The sequence below is a fragment of the Falco peregrinus genome, chromosome 5 (assembly GCF_023634155.1).
Source record: "Falco peregrinus isolate bFalPer1 chromosome 5, bFalPer1.pri, whole genome shotgun sequence".
Classification (NCBI taxonomy): Eukaryota; Metazoa; Chordata; class Aves; order Falconiformes; family Falconidae; genus Falco; species Falco peregrinus.
In genome coordinates this window covers 5260846-5287051 of record NC_073725.1, presented here as the reverse complement: position 1 = coordinate 5287051, position 26206 = coordinate 5260846, and the positions used below count along the sequence as shown (strand labels likewise).

Here is a 26206-nt window from a genome sequence, read left to right as displayed (position 1 = left end):
TTCCTTGCAAGCTTTCAGTGCCCTATGCAAAATAAATGTAGTTTCAGAAAAAGCTGTAGTCAAATTTATCTGGACTTGTCTCGGCAGAAGTAGCAAAACTGAGAGTAGGGTTTTGACTCCGAATTAGTCAATTCAGATGAGCTTCTACCTACAGACACAATAAGATGAAGGACACCCCCAAGTATGTGTTTCTCTGGTACTGTGTGTCCCATTTGATTTCGCTGCTCACTAAATGTTCACTTGCCAAGCTGCCTCATCAAAACCCAGACTGACACCAACGATAATGTATACAATTAGATCCAAACAGTGGTTGAAATTCTTAAAATAAAAAATTTAAAGAGTGAACTGGTTTTGTTTATTTGTTTAATTAGGTTGTATGTCTTCCACATCTGTGGGGATGCAGTGTTCTAAAATGAGCCCTACTGGAAGAGGCAAAGCTGTAAGTGTTGCACACTGATGCCTCCCAATGACCAATATAAAGCAGCACACTATGTATATTTGTAAAACTCTACACCTCCCCCACTCCTAGTATCATCATTAGGTCATGTTGTTAAGTAACAAACTTCCCACATACCAGCCAGCGAGTGTCTTTGTTTTCTGATTGCATAATGTCAAGCAAGGGGACAGCTGCATCATTTTGTAACGCACGTACGTGGAGCCACAAATCTTGTATCTTTAATACAGTAGTAAAAATTCCATAGAAGCTTAAATAACAACCTAGTGTACTCCTGATCTTTAAAAATAATATTAATAAAAAAGAACCTCAGTGGAAGTGTCAATGTATATAAAATTCTGTCTACTACCTTATGATATCCAACAAAATCTTTTTTTTTGTCTAAAAAGCCAGCTGTATTTACAGAATGCAGACTCATTTTGACTGTTGTCATACTTTAAAAAATAACATTCCCTGTGTGTTCCTGTCTTTTTCTTGTTGCTTCCCTTCCACTACCGTATTTAAGTCTACCATAAACCAACTCATTTGTGGACACTGATTAAAAAAATTTCTATTTTAAGTGACAACCTAAAAATCCAGGAAGTTGGCATCACCTTCCAGAGATAGTGTTCTTTGTTCAGGGTCAGACAATTGATCTTTAACCCACACTGCATATTTTAAAGTGTGCGGTTTGTGTTGTGGTTTTTTTTTTTGTTTGGTTTTTGTTTGGTTTTTTTTTTTTTTAGCACAGGCGTTGTCTGCTGATATCAGTCCTTTTTTGTATCTTTGTATTGGTAGAACTTAATGAAATTACATATTTTTTGATGAATAATTGTTGCTTTGTAAACTTGCCATCTACCTACAGTGGCTTTTATGAATATTTGATGATAATAAGCAGTAGGAACTTCACTGTGATGCTCACATGCACTTAACAAAAAACCCAGGAGCACAGGATATAGCTTTTGTTTTGCTTTTTTGCTTGTTGTAAAGAGTATGACTTTTATATACATGTTAATAGTTAGACATATCTAATATTTTCCTGTTGTTAATACTAGGACTTCCATTTAAACAGTTCTGTTGTTTTAGGAGTGAAAAGATGCAGAATGGGAAACGTAGTTTTTAACATCTAGACTTCTATTTGAAGTTGAGGCAGGGCCAGCTGGTCAGTCTCATGCTCCTAGCTATGAGTTAGCAGCTGAGAAAAAGGAAATAATACAGTGGAACATACTCAGTATTTTCCAGATGCAGCCATGTTCTACAAAACATGTGGATCAATAATTTTGTAAATTTCTGTGCAGTGTCTTTGGTTTATCCAGTATCGCCTTATAGATCCTATAGACAATACTTTTGTGGCATATTGCAAATTCAGCAATGTCTGTCAAAAGCAGGGATCACCTCTTATTATCTCTTCATCTGGTTTGGTTTCTTTTCGTAGACAATGTAATAGGGGATCATCACCTTGTATGTTGTTTCAGGATGGTTTTTGTATGAAGCTGGTATTGAAAACTGTATTCCTGATTGGCGTTGCGTTGTGATACTTGATTTTGTTTGCACATTTGAAAAATTACTGCTTTCATTATCCTACTTGCTTTACAGAACACGTTCAGAACACAAATGAATGTTTTCTAAGTTGCCATAGCTTTGTTTAATTATATATTTTTCCTTCTGAGACTTGCAGGGCCTGCTATACAGCTACGTTTTTCCTTACTGAAGTGGTGAGGACAGCAGTAACAGCTCTGACATTTATAATTGGAGGGTTTGTGTACATAAAATAATCTGGCATAGTAGTTACTAGAATTGTTTTTTCCAGTAGCTCCTGCATATTGACAATGTAAAATCTGTAAGTTTATTAACACTACTACAGCATTTTTCTTCAAAAGTGGTGCTTTACAGAATTTATTTTTCTTTCAGGGAATCAGTTTCCTCCTATTGCAGCTCAGGATCTTCAGTTTGTTCTGAAGGCTGGATACCTGGAAAAACGCAGAAAAGGTAAGTCTCAACAATCTTTATGAAAATAGTGCATATTTTGTATCTGGGAAGTCCATGTGTCAGTATTTGATATTATACATGCAGATGACTTTAAACAGGAGCGATAGGTAAAATTAAATAGAAGCCGAAATGTTGAAGCATTGCTATGCAAAAGAAGCACAGCACATAATTGCTCCTGTAGTATGAAAAGAAAATCTTATTTCTTTATTGACTAACAAAATCATGCTATGAAAGTCCACTGTCAGCCATAATTCAGAGACTTTCAGATATTTTTGAAGAAAACATTAGGAACGTATGTAAAAGTACCATATGTTGACTTCATGTTTCACTGAGCATCAAGATTTATTTTCCTTCAAGAGGCCAAATATTGATCTCAGCTTTGGTTCAGTCAATATTTACCTTGATTCAATAAATCTTACATTGTCACTTTAATACCCACTTAATGCTGCAATAACTCTAGGAAATATTTAGGAAGTTGTTCATTATTTCCTTATATTTAATGTTACACATGACTTCTCTCCGTATATGATTTCAAATTCTCATTTCTTTTCTTACCACCAATTTTTATTCTTTCATTTCTAATTTCATTCCCAGTGCCATACATTTCTCTTCTTCATATCCAGATTTTCTTTCATTTCCTTAGCACCTTTCCTACCTCTTCCTCCCTCTTACCTCACCCATGAAAAGAAGTAACATATTTGTGTTTAATAATGACATAAAGTGATATAACACAAATTATATTAATTGCAGATCACAGTTTTCTTGGCTTTGAATGGCAGAAACGTTGGTGTGCTATCAGTAAGACGGTCTTCTATTATTATGGAAGTGACAAAGGTAATTATAATAATGATGATAAACTATAAAAATAATCTTTTAATGCACAAAAGAATATGAAAGCTTTAGTGGAATTGGAAACTGTGAATCTAAGGTAATTTTAAGAAAATAGGTGAAAATTTCAAGAGGTTAGTTTGTTCTTAAACAGTGCTGTGAATTTTAAAAATGAGTAAATATTCTTCAGAATCTGTAAGTGATGTGCTCATTTTCTAAAGCAGGGAAACTGAGCAAAAAGATTAAGTTACTTGTAAAGCTACTTTGTGTGCCAATAACAGCGAGAGCTATTTGATTTGATAGTATGCTGGTAGTTGATTTACTGGACAGAAAATATTCTTTCTGTCCAAATAGAATTTTAATTTTAAAACACCCTCTAGCAATTATACCTTCCGAATTCTTTAAGGATGGTTCTATCCAGGAAAATTTTAGTTCCAAAACTGCATAGTAGAGCTCTGTGTTTCTTTCTAAATAGCTTATGTTTTGAAAAAGCTAGAAAGACGTAATATATTTAATTAAAAGCTAGTCGTGGAGACTGAAACCAGCTTCTGAAGGTGACTTTTAACTTTTAATAGCCAGTTTAAAGAGAAGCTGGCATAAATGTTGGGATATCGCTTTGAATTTTTAAAATTGACAGTCAAATAAAATATCCTTTAAATTGTGTGCCAAGTGTATTTGATGTTTAAGGGTAAAACAAGTGATATAAAGATATGTCTGAGCAACTTTAGAAAGTGTAATTATGTCTCCCCCCACCCCCAAATACTTATTTCTGGGCAGACTTTACATTGAAGGTTTTTTTTCCTTCTGCTTATGTTTGGGTGACTTTACTTGAGGTTAGTGCAGGTGGTTATTTTGTGTTGTTTTATTCAAAGACTAATTTAATTTGATCCAGTTTGTTTCATTCCTCAATTTGCTGACCTATTTAAACTCATTCTTTCTTTAATTCCAAAGAAATAAGGGTCTAATTCTAAGTCCAGTTTTCATCTTGCTACAGTTTCCCATGATAGTTCCTGTTTCCAGACTATTGTTAGCTTATCTGCTAAATGTTCCCTTTTCTTCTTTACTCTTTCTTTGGGATTTATGGATTGATTAAGCTTCAAAAGCGTAAACAATCTTTATTGAAAAATTTTGCGGAGGTGTGACTTAACACTGATTTGTCAGTAATGATTTATTTCTTTATCTGGAAAAGTATCGTGTGCTGTTTGTTTTTATATAGTTATATGTTACCCAGTACTTAAAAAATGGCAAATATTTTAATCAGTTTTGCTAGTTCTTAAAGATTGTTATGAGTTTTTAAATCTTTGTCTTTTCCTCTGCTAGTTTTTGGAGGAAGAAAAGAAAAAGCTTGATAATTTTACTCTTTTTTTTTTTTCTTTCTCCTTTGTGTCTATGCTAATCATTATTTATGCTTTCTAGCATATGGTTTTTGGATTGAGGCAGGAAATTGCCCACCTGCCCTTTCCCACCCTTCTTTTTTTTTTTTTTTTTTTTTTTTCTTTTCTTTCTTTTGTAACAACCTGACTATCAAGGCTGTGTTGTAACTTCTAATACCAGTGCTGAAAGTTGATACATGGAAACTTGTTCCCTAGCACTTGGCAGGTTGGTGTCATGTTAGGAATTGCCTGTGATATACTGTGGGATCTCTTTTCTTTATGGATCTATACACAGATGCTCTGGCTTATATATTTATAGGTTTTGTAGGCTGCAGATTTTTTGGGGGAGATCTTCCTAACTGTAACCTAATGTGGGAGAGGCACACAGTCCATGGGAATTGTGTGGGCTGGACTCCAAACAGTAGCTCGTGGAGGAAGCAAAAAAATCAGATGGACGAATTTCTGCCCTACTTCCATGTGACTGGTGCTGTTAGTGTAGAAAAACTCCTGCAGCATGGTGGAATCGTTTCGTCTTGCAGATCTGAGATGACCAACAGTCATTCCAGAAGCTGCCATTGAAGAAGAAAGCTTTTTTCTAGACTGATCGGAGGTACTTTCTTCAGCCCTCTGATGCCATAATACATAAAGTTGCCTGTTCCAGTGCAGAAGCCAGTTGCCATCGCTGTGTGGAAACTAGATACTGGCGACTGCTGTAGGTCCATGGCAAACTAGTTTGCTGCTGAAACCGGTGGTTGTGAATGTATGTGCTGGTGTTTATCATGCTGTTTAACTGCAGGCTGCATGTCAGCATGGACGACTTGTGCGATGAGACAGTCCTGAGGAGACGTGGCATTTAGTCACTGGAAGAACCTGAAACTGTTTTCACTCCCACTGTTGCAGCCAGCAGTGGTACCTGCTGTAGTATGCTGTTGTGTTGGGGCCCTTCTTCTTTTGCTGTGACCCTTGATGCTGATAACTTGGACCACATGGAAAATCAGTATGTGTTCTTCCAGCCTGCAGGACGGTGGTGAAGTGTGCATTTGCGTGGCTTTGTGCAAATTGCTGCCAACTCCTGAACTGTGGGGATGGCATCTGTCTAAATGATGCCGGTCTGCCCTGGCCTGTGCAGTGTCTGCAGATGTTTTGTATCAGCTGGGCCCTGGGTTCTAACAGGTTCCAGGGCTGATTCACACAACAGGAAAATTCCCCCTCGTTGACGTGAGCCTGGTTTGAAGAGAGATGAGGATTCAGTATGTGCTCAGTCCTGCTGCTCACGTCACTTTTAACGGGTAATGTAGTGCTCGTGCCTGTGTATTGTGGGATGTAAGGCAGAGAGGCAGCAGGAATTTCTGGGTCCTGCTTGGCTTGTTTTGCATTGCGTATATGTTTAAAACTGGACACCTTGGTGAATAATCTGTGAAGGTTATTTTGTGTCTTGCGCAGTGTCTATTCTGTTGGCCAGGGTTTGATTTTCATGCTTAAGTATCAGTGTAAATGTAACTGAGTGCTAAATGTGAGGCTATAGGATGCCTTTTTATTAGGTTGTGTAGGTTTGTTGTTTCCAAAACACTTTTAATTCTTCTTTCTGCTTTTTACACGGGGAAAGCAAGAAGTGTGGAAGTGTTTAAAGTTCACAAAAACATGTAAGGAAAAGTTTCAGAATCATTTATTAAGACTGAATGATGAAAAATATGAGACCTAATCCAGGAGAATATAGTACAAGCTAAAGCCTGTAAAAATACAGTAAATGACTGTGTGTTTGTGTGTGTGCTCATCTAAGAAACTACAAGCATTCTTTTAACAGTTGTGATGCCTGCAGGCTAATGATTGTCTTGTTTCCTCCTCTATTTTCTCATACATTTGGTGAGCATTGGATAGTGAAACAATGTTATTTATCCCTGCAATATAGACAGGTCTAAGTGAATCACCAACGTTTTTTCTTTCACTGATCGATGATATATGGAGTAGATGGAGGAACAAGGCTTAAAGGTTTGACCTAATTATGTGTCAGAAATAGGTATCGCAGGAAGCACATGTGTATTTGTGCTTGTGCTGCAGTACCTGTTGCCAGCATGTGGCCCACAACATTGCAGAGAAGCATGTTCAAATGTCAGAGCTGGCTTGGATTTCCAGAAGCTTGCCTGGTCGTCCTTTTCAGTCTTTCCTTCCATAAACCTTTTCTAGACCTTCCCTTTTCTTTGCTTCCATGCAATTGCATCCTGACTTGGGCACCCTGTTTGCATATCGTTTTTCTATATGATCTCTGGCAGTTCCTGTACTAAGGCAGCTAGGTGGTACGGCTAACCTTTCAGACCTCAAAGTGCATATGAAGAAGGAAAGTTAATTTGTTGCTTTATAAATGAATGAATTAGTGGCTTCATTACTTCTTCCTCACTAGGCCACGATGTTATATGCCCTTCTGTCTCAGCAAACTGGAGAGATCAGCTAAATGTTTAGCAAGACAGTAATTGATAACATCATGGTAATTTTCCTCTCTGTTAATGGGCACTAAAAATTTATTTTCATTTTTATAACTTGAAAATGGTATCTGCCTGCCTGCCAGTAATACGATGTTGAAGAGGAGGATAATTCAGAGGCTTTTAGACAACTCTTGAGTGGTTTTTTTGCCAATTATTATTTTTTATTTTTAAAATGGATTTCTCTGAATAGTAAGATAGTGGTGGCCAGGCCAATGGATGGACTACATCTCTTTGTGCGAAAGAGAGGTTTTGTTTTATTTTGTGTCTTGTTTTTTTGAAGAACTTGGTGAGTGAACAATATTAAGGGAGAGGGAAACCTAATTAGAGCTGTATTTGAAAATCTGTCCTAGTGACTTACCTACCAGGCTACTGGAATTTCTGCCACATGCTAAGGTTGCAAATTTCTCCTTCTAGGAGTGACGAAAGATATACAAACCCAATGGAAAGCTGTTGGAAGTATCTTTTTGCTTTTAGCTACAGACCTCCTTCTCTTAGTCTTCCTTCTCTGAACAACCACATAGGAAAGGCAAAAATCCTGGTTTAGTTCAGACTTCACTTTTGACAGAGTCCATAATTGAAATCTGCAGGAATTGTGAATGTTCAGCAGGACTTTGTTGTAGCAGGGTGATGGCAATCAAAGGCATCTATCTAATGAGTACTGAATCTTCTGCTATGAGAATGTTAAATTCAGACTTCGAGAGGCACGCTTGCCATTAATAGTATGTTATTTAGAAAATAATGATTGAGCATAAGCAAACTGAATATAAACAACTGGTGCTCTAAATAAGGTGTTTCAATCATTGCTTCTATTCCTTCATTTTTTTTAAATTTAGATTTCTCAGAGGACTAGATTAAAGGAAAGGGAAAACCAAAATCAGTTGTATTTCAGATCTGCTGTCTGAAAGGGAAGAACTCCTATTGACGTGTTTGGAAAGGACTGTTCCAAAAGCTGGAAAAAGAATTACCATTTTGGAGATACTGGCACTTACTATTTTTAGAAAGCTGACATCCTGCGTATGGAAAAGTATGTGAAACTACGTTTTAGCATGAAGGCTTGTAAACCATAAAATCTTACAGGCTCTTAATTTCAAGATGGAGAGAGTTAAATTATAGATTAGAATAGTATCTATGAATGCTTTATCGCTCTCTGAAATTTTTCTGTTTGCCTTTGTTCCTTTTGCCTTTCTCTGTAACTTCTTTCCTCTCTACTATCGAAGTCCTTTCTGTTCTTCAGAAAAAAATATGCACTAATTCTTTTTACATGTGCTAATAATATGGGCACATTGCCTTAGGCCTCAAATTTACAACCCAATCATTTCAAGACCCCATTGAAGGTTTACCCTTCTTTGTTTTAAAAGTTCCCATGGACTCAGTTATGCAAGGTTACTCAAAACCCTTTTTCTCTGCTTCCCTTGAGACTCTTTTTTTCCCCCAATATAATATTGGCCCTGTTTCCGTTGTTAACAACATTTCACTATTTTTAGGATGAATGACCTTTATATGTAAGAAAAATGTTTGAAGTAGCTCTCAAATTTCATTCAGATCTGTTTTCTCTATTTTAAATATAGCCCCTCATATTTATTTCTCTCAAATATCTATGTACTAGTTTTGACTTCTTTTTTTGTTTAATACTTAGTGCCTGACTCCCCACTCTGTTATACTACCTTTTTACAATTCTGCATTTTTGATGCAAAATGATCTACACAGACCCAGATAGATTTTTCTGTTGTGTGTCTGATAGGAGAAGGGAACAGAAGGATGAGGAGATGAGAGCAAAGAAAAGAACAGTTTATTCTGAAACGAGGTTGGACTTAATTGTAGAACAACTTAAGCTCGATGATGATCATGATTTTTTTTGTTTGTTTTGTTTTTACAAGGCTGATAGCATTATACTTTTTACAATTCTATGTTGTTCTGGGACAACTTAAGGGTTTCCCATTGTTGAATTGCAAAGCCCTATCTTGAGAAAATAAGAGGCAGCAAGAATGTTAATTGTTCTTCAGAGAAGTATGTTCCATCCACATGTCTCTCCCTAGTTCCTCCTAAATATGCTGTTGTATTCCTGGCTAGGCAAAACTCAGGTTCTGGTTTGAGGGTTCAAAATGAAAGTGAAAGCTCTGTAATGTAGATGTGCTTCCTGAAGCTACTTCTAAGGCACCCACCATAAAAACCAACTACATCTAATTTTAAGTATCCATTTAAAATACTTGTCTTTGAAATTTTTAAAACATCAAAAACTGTTTAACTCTCCCTAAAGCCCAGTCTCCAGAAAATAGTTCTGATATAAACAACATGACTCTGATTGTGGAACTTCACAGAAATCACTGAGGCATTAACTTCACTGGGCAGCTTTAAATTGAAAGCCAGGTCTGTCTGCACGCCTATGCAGCTGCATGCCTTTGCTGATAAATGAAGGTGAGATGATCATCAGGTCTGATTGATTACAAGATGGCCCTGTCTTCAAGCCTGCACCTGACTACTGTGCCTGGCCAAACAGCTACCATGGGTCGTGGTTTGCTCCACGGTGATCAAGTGGTGGAGTTGGTCTCCAGTCCTACTTGGAAAGGTGTATTCTTCAAGAGCAACTGGGATTTGTAGACCTCCAGTGCCTGTCACCATCAGAGCATGCAGCTGAGCTATAGCTGACCTGTGTCCTGCCATTCTGGATTTGTGGAGCTGTTTCTCAGGTCATACCAGGTCCTATCTCTGGCTTGCTGCCCCAGAGAGTGTGAATGCATATGGAGAGTCTTTCTATCTACTTCAGTGGGCTCTGGGTCAGGGCTGTGAAGTATCTCACGGTCTTAAAATTTCCTCATGGTCAACATTTTAAGCAAGTGCGTAATGCTGCACTGGACTTAGAGGTCCTTCACTGCACGGAGAGTTAGAAGCAAAAGTAGCAATCCTATGACTAGTCTGTTGCTGTAAAGGTCAGTGAAAGGATTTAATACCAAAGGATATATGTATTTTTTGGTGGTGCATACAGGTGATTTTCATTAGCACTGGAATAGCATGTTCAGAGAGGTAAGACAAAGACAATGTAAACAATGAAGCCATCAAATGCAATATGGATATTATGCACCGCATTCCCCTTCCAGTGCAAAGTACAGCACCCTTGTGTTTTCAATGTAATGCTCTTTGAAAGAATGAGTTCAGAGGTCATCTGACATTAGCTCTGACGAACTGTATTGCCATAAAAGGGATCATCCACGTCACAGAGAAGCAGGCTCAGAAAGAATCCAAGAGACTAAATTTGAATGCTTGCCTGATTTTTATCCTGACAAAATGTTTTTACCTTTTGGACATGGTGTTTGTTTATTCTGTCTGGTGTGCTCCTATATTCTTGGGTTTTGATAAACCTCCAGCATGGGATAGTGAGAATTTAATGTTTCACTTCTTTTCCCTGAGGTCACAAGTGAGGGAGCAATAACATTTCTAGGCAGAAATGAATTTCTTTAAAAGGGGACCTAGTTAACCTATTGCAAATTATTATTTCTAATAGCTGCCTTGGTGCAATTCCATGAGTTTTGCATCTGTGTGCTGTTTGATATAGGAGTGGAGGTTTGAGCAAATATAAAATATTAGCACTGCATCATTAGTACTTAAGGCAAAATAAAACTTACTGTGGGGGAAGGGACTAGAAGAGAAAATAGGGCAGTGTGCTGGATTTTCTCATGTAATTGTGCTATTTGGTATTTACTTGCCCTGGGTGAGAGTTCATAAAAAAAGTGAAAGGGACAAAGAATTTGTGTCTTTATGCATGTAAGATTACTAGCAAGGGTATTTGTATGGTGACTGCCCTTACATCCATTGATGTTCATGTTGCTGTCTTAGCCAATTTTCACCCTCTCAAAAGTGGAAAAAGGTTTCCTTTCCTATTAAATTTGCAGAAAGATGACAAAATTATGTTGAGATTTGTAGTTTTTTCTGTTTTGTCTACTGTAAAAGTTTTCTCCTTTGTTGACAAACATAAGCAATAGATGCTGTATTTGCACCTAAGTTCTGTTCAGCAATACTTAAAGTAGTTTTGCTGCTGTGCTTGATGCTTATTGTTAATTGATTATTTTCTGTACTGTGGAGAAAAACTACACTTATGGCATTTTCCTTCATTTGCAACTGCACTTTTTTTCTTTGCCTGAGAAAATGTGACTGATGATGCCTATCTTTGCTTGAATGCTGCACTGTGATCTACAGAGATTGCAAAACTGAATTACTTTTACCAATTTGGTTTGTTTTTAAAGTTTTTAATATTCACCAAAACATGCCAGAGCACATAAAATTGGATGTAGGGTTTGGTCTGAAGAGCTCAGAAGGAGCACACAGGTGCTGCTTGCCCAGTGTGCAGCATATTTAAACTCAGGCCTGTTCTAAGTGATACTTCTATAAACCAGACCTTTTGAAAAGTAGAATTGTCTTTAAAACAACCACATGGCTCTACATAATAAACTGTGGTAGGGTTCAGTACTTTTATTAGCTAACTAAATGTTTGCTGTGTTGAGGAAATACTTTTGGAACACACACCTGAGTTTATAACAAAATTCATTCTGTATTTCTGCCATGTGAAAAGGAGGCACAGCTTGGGGGTGGGTAGCAGAATGTGAAAGGAACCTTTTCCAGTTGCTTGAAAAGGAGTTTGAAGTTTATTTTTTGAGTGAAGTGGTTAGTTGAGGAGGGAGCTTTGCAAGTTCTGAGCTAGACAGGTTTTCCTATTGGTTTACTGAACCTGAAAGAGACACTGATTTATAGGAAACGTGTCTTGCAGGTTCCAGTTCTTGGCTTTCACTAGATACAAATGTCATAACATGCACTTCTTACTAAATAAGACCACCATCTGCAAGCATACCCCTGTGGAATTCCTTAGGCATCCTACAGAAAAATGTACTTTTGTGTACATCTTCCTTTAAAAGAAAGCTTTATCTCCAGAAGCATCACTTAATCATTTTGCTAAAAACCTCCCTGTTCTTTGTAAAATTCATGAAATAGAAAACAAAATCTGAATAAACGATAACCTGCTGAGCCCCTGACGTTCACTGTTGTAAATGAAGCTCTAACTTTGTTTTTTATCTCCAACAGACAAACAACAGAAAGGTGAATTTGCCTTAGAGGGCTACACCATCAGAATGAATAATAGCCTTCGAAAGGATGCAAAGAAAGATTGCTGTTTTGAAATCTCTGCTCCTGATAAGCGCATTTATCAGGTTGGACTCTTTTTATGTTGACTTGAAATTAAATTGATAAAGCCGTTACAATTCCAGTTACTGAATTAACATTTCAGTAAAACAACTTTCACTGACATCTTAATGAAAAAAGGAAACACTTGCTTGCTTATATCATATATTCATATATTAGGGAAAAAAATCTGATTTAAAATATGTATGTATGTCCTCAAATATTATCTTGTTGGACAAGAGCAAGGAAATCTATCATCTTTATCTACTGGTCATTTCAATGTTAGCATTTTAATAGCTATTGTATAGTATGTCTGTGATTTCTTGGATGAATTAAATAATACAAAAAAAAGTTGAAATTTATACCGGTGTTGAATACATATTGTATTGGTCATGGCTTTGGAAGGAAAATCTACGTAAAGGCACATATCAGCTTTGCAATTCAGAGATCTATCAGCTAGACATCAATATGGAATGTAAGTTTAATAAGTTTTAAATATCTGAGATTGCAGTTGAAAGCCAGTTAATTAAGCTGTCAGGTAGTGTGTTGGAGTCTGACAAGAACATTTTTAAGAAAACTGTACCCAGCAGTCTAAAGAAATTCATGGGTGTCTTCTAATTGTCAAGGGCAAATTTTGTTCGTCAGTTCTGGCTTTGACATTGATGAAGAGAAGCAGCTTTTTTCTGCACAGCTGCCAGCTGCTGATCAGAGTTTCAAATCCATCATCCTCTCCTTCAATTACGTAAATTTGTCAAAATTAGCTGTACATTATAAGAAGCATCCTTGCAAGAAAAGTACCATAAGACATGAAAAGAATTACTAATGTTTTTTTGAGGAAGTGATGAGAATGCTACAGTCCCTTTTTTTTATTGCTAATGAAATTGTAGTTGTGTTTTTGTCATTACTGCTAGTAGTTATTAATAAACATTTAACAGTTTACAGCTGCCACTCCCAAAGAAGCAGAGGAATGGGTACAGCAAGTCAAATTTGTGATTCAAGGTAAGTCGGCCCGTAAAGCTGTAGCCTTTATTGCCAATACTGCTTAGTGATGGTGATTCGGTCCATTAATGTATCTGTCACGTTTGTATATGTAATATTCTTACTTGTCCATGTTTTGAATAGCGAGTCCTGGTTTTCAGTCACGTTGTAGCTTTTATATGACCTTTCTCCTTTTGTAAGATTTCTGTTTTTCTCCAACAATAGTATTTAGCTTGAAAGTTTTCTCATATGAACATTGTAAGAAAATTAGCAGAGTATACTGTAAGCACCAGGTTATAAAAGAATTGTGTTTTCATTTTGCATGAATTTCTGCTTAGGCATTCTTTTCTTGTAAATGTTAACTTTCTAAACTGCTGTTATGTAGATATGGAATCTAATACTATTCCTGAGGAGGAGGAGGAGGAGGAATATGATGATGTTGGACAAGTGAACAGTGAACCAATAGATGATAGCATTTATGAAGAAGTTAAAGGTATTTTTGAAATTTTTTACTTCGTGACTTGTGATGGTTTTATCTTCTCTATTTCTAGTTAACTCTGAGTGGCTGAAAGTAAGTGTGTAAAGTAACCCGACGAATAAGATACTTCCACATTTCCAGTTCTGCTATGACATTGAAAAAAAAAAAAAGTCTTCAACCAGGTCCAAGTGAGAACAATACAGTTTTCTTTAGCAGGGGTATCAAAATATTGCAGAATGTGTAAAAGCGGTCTCAGGGGACTTTGAGTTCGTTAACATTCTCTGGTATGCAATTTTTTTAAATTAAAAAATTGACTTGCCTTACAGCCTTTTCCACCAACTTGCCCACCATTTTTTTCTTTATTCATTTTGTCATTTGTGTTAAGCAGAAGTTCACTATCACTCCATATGTTATCAGCTGCTGCCTAATACATGGTACTAATAATCCTGCAAGAAAGCAATGGTTTGGTTTGAAGGGGCTCTGGAGATGCATTGTGAATAAAGCAACAGGAGTATTGACGTTCTTTTGTTTCATATCTTCCAGCATGATGTTGATTATACAGAAACTTTTACTTTCTGATGTGGTCAAATGATTATGCCTGTAGATGTCCAAGACTATCTATCCGGTGGCAAAACGAAGTAAAAAGAGCTTGGCAAAAGCTCTTAGAGTTGATCATAGACATTCAAGTTTTAGGTGAAAGGTGGTCGGTTTTGGTTATATTTTAAGAAGCTACGAAAAAAAATCAGAATTCAGTTGCCATTAGCTAAGAAACGGTGTTTTGAAGTGGTATGACAATTGATAATCACTTTGTACGTTCTGCACGTCTTGCTGTTTGGAGCAGTGCAATTGTCAGCAATATCTTGAGAGGAAATAGTCATGTCATGTGATGCTGACTAACTTTCTGTATCTTTTATTAAAATTTCATTATAAATTAGAATTATTTTATGAATATTCTGACCATTGGAGAAAAGAACATTTTCTAGTGTGTCTTGGTTTTCATTTTAAGGTCATTTCCGTGAACCAAGGGAGCAGAGGGCATGAGTGGCTGGTGAAACTGATTATTGTAGAATTGTAGCTGTGCTCAATTCTTTAAGCACCTTTTTTTCTTTTTTTTTTCCATTGCTTTGAATTGTGCTTAGACTATATCAGCACAGAATACATGTTCTGCTGAAATGGGGTGTTGTGTGTCATGCATGCTCAAAAACTCTTCTGCAGTGAATATAAAAGCTCCATTACAGGGCTTAATCTTACAGCTAGAGGATACAGCCAAACCTTGTTCCAGTGCTTGTTGGATGCTGAGGCTCTTATAGGTGGTGATCTTGGATGCTTGCTTATGCTTTTGTTAAAGAAGCTCTAGCTGTATCCTGGGGTAAATTACTCTTTCCTGAACTTATCTTACCTGTTCATTTGAATCTCAAACAATAAGTAGATCTGGAGCAATAACACGTACAATGTTGGTAGAGGGACAGTACTTAGTATATGCTTTGAGTTCTTTGCTTCGAGCTCTGTCTTCAGAGAATTGCTGCCTTGGTATGATTCTGCACAAATTTAGAGTATTTTCACTTAGATCCCATTTTTATGTCTTTTTTAGGAACTGTTGTCTCCTAATGTAGCTAATAAATCTGAAATGTAACAGAACAGCTGTTACAAAGAAAGGATAGTTCTTCTGTTATTCAAGAAATATAGTTTCAATTTTTAGTTAAATGAATTTCTTTCACCATGATCTTGGAATGGTGCTTCATTTTCATGTTACCAAGTAGGGATTATCTTTATCTCATGCTTTCTCCATCTTGTCTGTTACTGTCTGTTGTAAACTTTTCAGAAAGGACCATCTTACCTTGTGCAGTGGAGCTCTTAATTTTGTCTGTGATGTGTTGGCATAATTAAGCAAAAATAAAGCATAAATTTGCGATACATTTTAGGTGATTAAAGTGTCTGTTTCTCTTCCATAAGTGTGCTTTAATAGTAATTTGCTTAAATGGAATTAGAAACTTATGGCTTTGATGCCTTAGAGCAGTCCTCCTTTCTTAATACGTAGCATATTGGAGTGTTAGGTGAAATGCTAGTTGACAAACCTTGCAGGAGCAGGCCTAATTTGGTTCTTGTATAGCTGTTCATCTAAACTGGATGGTAAAAGGGCATACTCCAGTTTGGTCTCATCTGCCTTAATTAGGCCCGATTGGTTGCATTTAATTCCAGTTGGCTGTCCTTTCTATTTTCCCAGGTAAGTGAATTACTCTTTCTTCCTTTCATGATCAAAGGGTGGAGCATCATTATCCTTGCTGTTATCTGACTTAATAATATAGAACAAATAAGGAATTCTGAATGCCAGTTAAGAGAACAGAAAAAGAGTTACTTGTACAGCCACAAAGCTATGTTAAACTCTGGAATGCAGAAAGCAAATATATTTAGATCACTGTGAAGAGGGAGAAGAAATTAATTCTAACTTTGTTTTTATTCTCAAAGCATCTTCATGTTAGAGGCTTCTGATCCTCTGTTTCTGCAGATGCACTAGCTTTATACATATTGAATTTCAGGTACGCAGCTCATTGTATCTTGTTATTATTTATTTGGCTATAACTTTCAATTTCTTAAGTAAGTAAAATTTTGCATTTCTGTGGTTCTGTGGTGTTTTTTATATCAACGTTTCAGAAACAAATGAAACCAGTTCATGATGCAGTCCATTTGGTAATATTTGGTTTGGTATTTGAATAAAGAGTGTTTGAAAGAAAAAAAAGGATATGGAAATCTTTGGACACTTTTGAAAACTGGGATTTTTTGAGAACTGTTGCAGTAATCAGGACTGACTGATGCTGTATTCTCCAGCTATCTCATTGCTTAGCTATTTTTTTTTCCACCAACTTGTGGCAGGAGACAGTGTAGATGAATTTTCCAGGCAGGAATTGGATAGCTTCAAACCAGTATTCAGAATGGTCACAGTCTATTAGCCTATTAAAAGCACAGATTTCAGTGGCATTCAATTTGTCTGCTGGCAGGAGGAGTGCGTTGATAGTTGGAGGGGGTACAAAGAGAGGTGGGAAAACTAATCTTTTGATCTGTTAAGTCACTTTCTTCTTTAATAGCATGTACAAATTCCTATTTACCATAGAAGCATCATTTTCCTGGTTTTCAGTATTAGCCAGTGTTTTACTGTGGTTATTCAAGTAGAGTAAAAAATGCCAGAACTGCCAAAGATTTCCCAACTTGTAAAACCTTCCTTGCAAGATTGTTCAGGAAGAGAAACCTTTATACTGTCTTCAACAAACAAAGCTTTTGTCTTTTTGTTTTTTAATAAAAGCACGGAGGAAAACTTTGTTAAGCAAAATGAAAAATATTGTAAAGGCAGGCCCCTTTTTGCTTAATCAGATATTTATTTTCTGCCTTGGTACACATTATATAATTTGCAGTCCGCAGCTGGATATTTTAAGGTGTGACATAAAATAACTTGTAAAACTGTAGTATTAAATAACTGTGTATGTAGAACTACCTAGATGCATAGTGTTTCTAGCTTAGTGGTGTTTTAAGCAGAAGACTTGTCCTTGTCACAAGAGTGAACACTTGTGGCTTTAAAGATGATGCCATCTGTTACAGCCCTTGACTGATTGTTTTTTTTTTCCTTCTTCTTTTATTAAGTCAGGGTTTGAGACATAATTTTTAAGGGCCTTCAGTATGATCTTCTGCGGTTTCACATCTGTATGGAGCACATACCCAAAACTGCAATGCTAACTACTGCCTGTCACCTTGATCCTTTCTACAAGCTCAACAGTTTGTGTACTGTCTACAACACTCCCGTACAACAGGAGGAAGGAGATGTTAATCCGAGCTAACATACTTATCTTAATTTTCACTCTTGGGTTATCTTTTTTTCTTCTGTTCTCTTTCTGCTCACAAACTTGCATTCTAGCGGTAGTGTCCATGGTGTACAGTATAGTTGCCATGAAAATGCTTCCAAAGGTAAGGTCTGATTCTTACTTTGGTGGTGCTTTTTTGGTGCATGGAGATGATAAAATGCCCTTAAAGAATGGGTAAGGTTGGATCTCTTCTCAGCCTGTCCATAACACAGAGAACTTCTGAGTGAGCAGGAGGGAAGGATGGCGGAATTCAGTGTTGTGGTGATCTCTGGTCAGGGGAACTGGTGTGGAGAATTGACCTAGCCAAGAACTCACTCGAATCAGTTCTTAGTTTACTAAGTAGATTAAACCTGAGGGTTGATTCAATCTCAGGTTGGGACATGGGTCATGGGAAGCCTGCTTTTGTTTTGATTCCTGCTTTCAGTCAAGCAGGTCAAGTTTGGTCAAGCCCAGGTATCTGGCCGGTTAATTCTGTTTTGCAGTGTACTGGAAGCAGAGCTAGGGAAACTGTAACTGAAACAAAGCTCAGGAAAAGGTAAATGGCTTATTTTATGCAGTAGCAAGCGTGCTATGCAAAGAAATGCTTTTTAATTTGTTTACTCAGTTTAAACAAAGTCTTTTAAATAGTTTTACAATTATATTGATATTTCAGAGCTTATTTCTGACATTGAGTGTTGAGGTAGGAAATGATCATCCTGTCTCTATCTGATGGTTGTCTCTTTAAGCAGCTTTGTCGCTTTCATTTTTTTGAACAGTTAATCTCTGCAGTTAAGCAGCATGACTTAATATCCTCCTCATCTCCTCTTGCTACTGGATTGCTTGAGCTCTGAAGAAGCAAACTTGTTTTTTGATGATGTACTCTTTTCATGAGCATGGAGGGAGGAAAAAAAGAATGTGACCTCATTTACCTGTTCTTGGGAAGGAGGAAGTTATGATTATGTAGTAGAGCTTGAGTGTAAGTTTGATCTGTCATTCACAAACACCACAGCAAATATTTGTGTTCTCAAAATGTGTCAGATGTATTGACTTCTTGGCACTAGAAGTGAAGATTTCACAGCACTGTGTTAATGAAAATGCCTTTTCAGGACACCTTTGCTTATTTTAGAGTTTTCAATATGTCACAGTCAGGGTCTGTGGGCACAACAAACATTTGGTGTCAAGCAGTCCCAGTTGTGAATTACAGCTGTATCATCAAGTTTCTAAAACCAGTAAGCTAAAATGAAGAAACTGTTAATTGGTTGTTGTAAACCTGAGCAGTAGGTTTAAGTCAGCAGAGACAGGGGTGGTTATGGAATCTGAGACGTTACCTATGATCATTGCTGTTAAGTCAGTATATCATGTATCCTGGTATATTGTCCAAATTCCTCCCGGCATCTGTTGTTTGCTTCAAGTAGTTATGGAATTCTTTACTTCTGGTGCACAGAAGTTCTATATAATGCTGGTGTGCCATCAACTTTTTTTTTGTGGTTTTTTTTTTCCACAGAAAGAATTCTAAATGCTTTTAATTTGTAAATGCAGTGATTTCAAAATATAAAGTGTAAGCAGGGAAGTAGGGTCTAGAGTATTTGAAGCTGAAAAGACTGGATGTAACGTAAACATTTTTGAGGGCAGTACTAAAGATGAGTTTCCAAAATAATTGCTGAAAGTGTTTCAAATAATTTCAATTAAAACATCTTTAAGATTCAAGAACACAGCAAGGGATTTTTTTTCCTTTTAAAGCATTGAACATTCTTCAAAACCATTTTTTCAAAGATTGGATCTCAGTGTTGTTAAGAAATTAATATTTTTCACTTGTTTAGCCATTGTGTTATTTTGGAATATGGAGTATTTTTGGTCATATCTTGCTCATAGGTAGAGTACCAGAATAAGGAGAAGGGGGTGCTATGGGACTTACTCAGTTTGCTTTAAATAAAAAATAATTCAAATAATACAAGAGCAGTGAAAAGCAAATGTAAGCTACATTTTGGTGTCAGGGAATAGTAAAGATTTTTTTTGCTGTCCAAGATGTGTGATTTTTGTTTTCTTGATCACTGGGATTTGGGGTCTGCTAAGTGTCTTTGACTACAGGCCAGACATGGAAATAATTGAAAAACAATCTCTTTCAACTGTATATTGCTACATCCCAACTGCTATGATGAAATGGAGCTGTGTCTGAATTCTCTGTTACTCTGCGTTTTGAGGCAGTATGCTTATGGGATTTATATATACTTTGGAGCATCCTTCAGCTAGTACTAAATGCTCTCGAGACGTGAGTTATGAATTCAGACAATTTTTTGTATTTAAAGGCATTGCATCCAGAAGGTGGTTAGGAACTTGATACTTGGACCTCAGCTTTTGTTTGCCACAAGGGCTTGGGCTTTAATTTCAATTAATGCAATCCTACAGCTAAAGAGGGAACCTTTTCTTTCTGTTGATGTTAGGTATCAGTGATGGAAGAGGAGGTAAGTTTCTGGTGTAGCTGGAAAGAATGAGAAGTCCATTGAGTGGGAAGTGGTAAATCTTCAGGAGGAAAAATTAGGTTCATAGGCTCTTCAGTGTTTCTTGTGAAGTTAATACGAAGTGGTGGCCTGTGAACATCAGGTGGCCCATAGCTGTCAGGAAGCCTACTGTCTATGATGCAGTTCAACCCCTGCTCCCCAATCACACACTCATTCAAAAATGTGCAAGCAAGGAGGACAATAAAAATTAATAATAACTAAGTATTCATATTTAGTCTGATTTGCGTGACTATATTCGCTGATTGGACTTGGAGTGGGATTGTCTGCTGAGAAATAGTCGTAGAAGAGTATTCTTTAGTAATGCACTTCTGCCGCAGCAAATTTGGTCATCCGTGAGATTCAAAGCAGTTAATTACAATATTTACAGTAAATGGAAAATGTGTGCTATTAAGTTTAGGTATTTATTCTCCTCTCTTTGAACTGCTTGCAAGACTTCATCGTTTTCAGATGTTTTGAATGTCATAGTTTTCATAGAGTTTACAAGTGGAGAAAATAGGAGTGGCCTTCCCGAATTCCTGGTCAAGTGTTACAACAAACTGAAAGAGTTCATGTTGGAAAGGCTGTGTTTATCAAAGTTTTGGATTTGCAAAGGCTGAATTTTGTTTCTGTATTTCAGAGAGCAAAAAATAACAAAAATACCCTAAAGCCCAGTCAGACAAAAAAGCCCCAAGAAACCAAACAAACCCCCCAATAAAGAAGGAATAGATTTTTAAGTCTGCATAGTCCATTGGCATTTTGAAGCTTACTTGCTTAAAATTAGAAGACATAATTTAATAGCTAAACAGGAAGCATTTTTAAATAATGCATTTTTATGTTTAAAGAACTCTTTCAAAAACTAATTAGCACTCAACTCATTGAAAGAGAATTTACTTATTGAAATAAGAAATATCTTACTGCAAGTACTGATCAGTCATTTTTGTACTATTTTCTGTGCCACCAGCACTAAACAACGTTTGACACTATTGATTTGTAAAACCAGTCTGATGTGAACAGTATGTGACAGAAGTTGTTTGTTATTAAGAGATAGAATCCTGTCTCAGAAAGGCTTGTCATCCTGGTGAGACAAAATCGCACAAAGTAATTTTACTTGTATCATAGTTTTTTCAGTGTTGACTCTGTTGCTGACAGCTGGCTTCATGTTAAATGTGAACAAAGCTCTGTTTATGCATGCATGTCTTCAATGGGTTATGGACCCAAAGTTCATTCTCTTGAAAGCAAAGTAGTTTTCTTTGGTAGCACTGTTTTTATCTAATTAAGAAGCAGTGCAATAATTCTAATGCAAAACATTCAGAAGAAATGTCTTGGTATGTGAGATAGTTTATTAACCATAAATGTGAGGAATTGCTGTGGTTTAGCAAGTTCAAAGCAAAATGTCAATTGTATTATGTATATTTATGAAAACAGAAATGTTGGGCTTGCTCTACTGCTTGGCTATAACAGTGATGAATACTATATAGATAGATCAAGGAACCTTTACTTTTTGAATTTGTGACAAATGACTGCATATCAGGCTATTAAAACCGTTAGGTAGAGGTTTTTTAAGAAACGAGAGCAACCAGAGGTTACATGGTGCCTCAGGCTATCGCTTCTCAACTTTTCTGGTTTCCACAAGGTACCTATTAAAGAACCATATTTTATACAACTCGATTCTCAAATAAGACCCAACAAGGTGGGCTTTAAAGGCCGAATTAATCACTGTTACTGTGGATACAAATTCCTTATTTGAATTTTTCAGCCTTTAGAAACACATCAGTGTAAATCCTTCTGTATATGTCTTTTCCTCTCAGTGTGCTTTTTATCAGCTACTCAGTTTCCTACCCACTGTCATCAAAAATGGAGAAATTAGCCAAGCAAAACACCTGGCTTCATGAATTTTGCTGGCCGTATGCATGTGTACCTGATTTGCTTGCGTGTTAGTGTACTGTGTTTGCGATTGATGTTATGTTTAGATTACACACATACAAGGAAGGCAACACAGGAGAAGATGCCTCTTTCCTTGTCTTTACTGCTGCTCCCTGGACTGGCTTAGGGGTCTTTGAAAGAAGCAGGTTATTTGCTTCTAAGAAAAGAAAATGGTCAGCAGGGTACAGCTCCCGGACCCCACAGTGGACCAGGCAGGGAGGGCAAGATGCAGCAGTCTGCTGTGCCCTAGAGCAGAGAGAGGGATGCTCCAGGGAACTGCAGGGTGCACGTACACAGCTCAGCTTCAGCAGTGAACGGAGGAGCGTTTTCTTAAGAAGCCAGAAGAGACCGAGCAAAGTGTTGTGTTTTGTTTTGGCAAGCCAGTGAGACATGGATTAGACAGCAAGGTGGGAGGAAAATTTTCTCATCCAGATAGGGGATGGTTGGCGCAAGAGCTGTTTAGTTTCAGTAATTTTTTTGAAGTCTACTTTTTCCTAGCAGATCTTGATTTTTCTCTACCTAAAAACTCTTGAGTTTGTGTTCTAATGGAAAATAGCTTAAGATCTTGGGAACGTTCAATATCCTTAAGGAAGAGGTTCCAGTACTTCCATCTTTGGTTTGTGGAAGGGTTTTGTTTTAGCAGGCTGTAACAATTATTCTGTCCTTGGATCTTGAAGACAACTGCGAGTAAAAACTGGGAATTAAAGGAAGGAATTGCATTTTCATAACAAAGCACTGTCTACAGGAAAACCCGTGGATCCTAGCATGAGGGTCATCCTTCCATTGTTCCAAAAGAAATTAACTGAAGTTATACTTGCCTCCATGCCCGTTTCAAATTTATTTCCTTAAGAAGTAAGGCATCTCCATTACTAAATGTTGAACAGTGGTTTCAGATAATTCAGTAAACAAAAGTTCAAGATGGGTATGATTTTGTCATAATCTCCATATGGGTCATAAGACCCAATTGCTGGTTAAAGCGCCTAGCTCAGGCCTCCAAATGGTGGCCCTTACAGCCTAACTGGGACTGTGTTGTGTCTCTGGCCTGAGAGCTGGGTAATCCAAAGTATCAGCTGTGAGAGAATTCAAGTAATCTGGGACTCTGGGGCCCCTGGGTTTTTCTGGGATCCAGCTGCATGCCAATCCCACAGTAACATGGTGAGCTGCCTGGGGTGCAGTTGTCATCTCCTGCTTATGAACTACTTCCAGATCCCTGCTGCCCTACCTCGTCTGCCTGCGGTGCATCGTGGTACGTGGCATGTAGGGCTAGTAAGGTCTGACATCCAGAGCTGCTGGTCCCATTCTGGACATAATAAGGTATGAGAATGGGGGAATGGGGCAGCGTTTGTAGAAATCAGTGTGGGAACATTACCCAAAATGTGGTACGTGGAAAGAGTTTGTATTGGAGCTATAATTTTCTGCTTATTTCTGATTTAACATGATTTTTGTTTACTAGTGAATTGTTACAAGAATATTTTTACAATTTATTTCACCCTTTAAGCTGGAGAAAAGATTGCGCGTCGTTGACATAATTCGATTTGATGCATGGGCCATAAACAGTGAAAAGAGGCAGTGGGGTGGGTATGTTACTTTTCATGAAAATACCCAAAGGGTGAAAACTGCTGAATTTTTTTTTGTCAATGTGCAGTTAATGATCAACGCAGAGAATGCAAAAATGTCTTGGTAGAACATTTGTAAAGGAGTTAAGAGAAGCATCTGGGAGCCAGACTTTTCTTGTGGAAACATGCCAACGACTGTATTGTGTTTCCTTTTACTGAAGTGAGCTATGCTGAAATGCCTTGTCTTCTGTCCCTTTTTTGAGTAAGTTAATTTCTAGAATCAGAGTATAAATTTGAATACTTTAGCCCTGCGGATTATTAAAGGATATTATGTGGTTTAAATAAGATGCTTTCTTTATGAATTCTATGTATGTAAATATTATGTCAAGTCACATTTGTCACAATTAGGGATATGTAGTTTTCAGAAATGGCTTTTAAATTTAAATCTTGCTGCTGATCAACGAGTATGAGAAACTTTACTTGACACTTTTTCTAGCTATCATATAAATTTAAGCTTGAGAAATATAACCCCTGTACATAGTTGTCAAATAACACTGTAGTACAGAGTTATACAGTGTAGATCAGTTAATTGAATATTTGATTGCTAGATGTATGTACATAGAGAACTATTTATATTTTCTATGTAGATTTTAATAGCCACCACATTTATTAAAACGTTTTGCTAAAATAATAAGGTTTATAAAATGTCATGTTGAACACTTAAACTATTTACATAACTAAGAGCTGTTACGGGTTGAGAGAACAAACAAATTTATTTTAGTTACAGTGAGTTCACATAAATCTTTATTATGTTTATATATAAAGAATGCACTTCTGTGCATGCCACACGTATTTAGGCAAGCAGTCTGTAGCACAAATTCCTGTGAACCTACAATAAAACCATGGAATCAGCTTTAAAATTGTTTGGTTTGTCTGTTAGAACTACTAATTTGCATTCTGTCCACAAATTGCAACTACTTTTTTGGGAGGGTGAGGGGAGACAGAGGAGGGAGCATTTTTCATTAAGCAGCTAAATAATTAGATGAGCATGTAGAAACATTAAACCCCAGAAGCTTTCCTTTACATTGTTGAGGCCTGTTAAGAGGAATATTTAAAAATATTTTATTCTTTCTTTAAGTGTTTGAATATGGTTGTAGGTAAGATGCCTGTTGCCTCCATTTTGTATGCCAAATTTGAAGATTTAGGAACATTTTTAGAAGTGGAGCCAAAATTATGCTTTTGTTGGAAGCTAACGTGAAACTTTACCTTCAGAGATGCTTCTGTTCAGGTGTGGAAGTTGTTATCTAATCTCTTGATCAAAAAGTATAGGTAACATTTAAATAAGTGCCAATCAAACTTAAGGAATTTGTAAAGAGCTGGATTCTGAAGTCACTTACAAGATTTTCACCTTGTTTGATGGCTCATCAAAGAATTTTTTGTTTTCTGAGTTTAATATATTCTGACTCGTTTATTTAGCATATAGGATTAGACAATTCTGAGAGACCTGATTTCTGAAAACAAATGTCTGAAACAGTGATATTAATTGTAAATACAAAATGTCTGTGAATATAAATATGGGAAAAGAATGAATGAGTTTCTGGAAGTGAATCTCCCTGTGATTTCTTTTAATTCTTCATTATAATTATTGTGTGCATATCCATGATTGAACTTGTTTGTGATGACCTTTATCTTTTCTCTTGAGAAGAATTACTATTACCACGTCTGTCTTCATGAGAAAATAAAAAGGTCAGTGCAAACCCCATCTCTTATTTCTATGCAGTGCATATTGCACTTGGGCATATTTGTATTGAATTTTATTAATAATACTTAGATCCAAAGCATTATTTCCAAATAAATTTTAGTATTCCAAAATAAAAATTCTAAATGGTCTTTCCCAGTATGTACTTACGCTTTTCCTGCCTTTTTTTACCTCCTCTCCTCCCAAGCTTGCTATTGGTGTGACCAAGATTTTACATACTTCTATTTTTTCTAATCCTGTCAGACTAGCTAATTGTTTTCCTCCTTTAATGTTAAATTGATAACCTGTTAATTCTTTTGCATCTGTGTTTGTCTAAGAAGAAAAAGAGAATGTAGAGAATGTAAAGTTGTTGCTTTTTTTTAATTGGAGGTTTTAAATTATTTGTCGTTTGGAAGACTAGTGCTAGGAACTGCACAACTACGTTGATGCAGCTGTCACTCAGAACATGACTGAGGATTGCTTCTTTGCAAGGAGAGCTTCTTAGCAAGGAGTGCTCTAAATCTGAATATATTCATAACTAAAACCAGGAATTGCCTTGTACCCCCGTGGATTGTTCAGTTGTCCTAATGAAAATGTTCTGTTCTGTCATTCAGGTGACTGAGCATGGTTTTCCTCCCATTGTGATACTTTGCTCTTAAAGCCAGAAGGGCCTTGTGAAGGCCTGGAAGCAGCACCTTTGACACTAGCAACGTCTGTGTTTGGTAAATGAACAAAATTAATCTTTGTATGAGTTGGCTGTGACTACAGAATGGAGCAAGGGCAGGAAAGCAAGATTACTGGGACACTTGGTTCTGGGGAAAGGAAAGAAAAAGAGGAAAGGTGCTAACAGATATTTGGGTCTTAAGAAGTAGGAAAGGCAAATATGAAAAGCATGCTCCTACATTTCCTGAAAACTTGGTGAAATTATGCCCGGTA

The 26206-nt window shown here is 36.8% G+C and overlaps 1 protein-coding gene across 1 annotated transcript in view; it reads left to right on the top strand.

Annotated features, from left to right (window-relative positions):
• SKAP2 (src kinase associated phosphoprotein 2) overlaps window positions 1-26206 on the top strand; it is a 116823-nt gene that overhangs the window by 67437 nt on the left and 23180 nt on the right. Inside the window, exons 5-9 of the mRNA XM_055804226.1 lie at window positions 2345-2422; window positions 3173-3256; window positions 12174-12298; window positions 13205-13268; window positions 13633-13740. Of these exons, the coding sequence (XP_055660201.1) occupies window positions 2345-2422; window positions 3173-3256; window positions 12174-12298; window positions 13205-13268; window positions 13633-13740 (459 nt within the window). The remainder of the gene's footprint in view (window positions 1-2344; window positions 2423-3172; window positions 3257-12173; window positions 12299-13204; window positions 13269-13632; window positions 13741-26206) is intronic.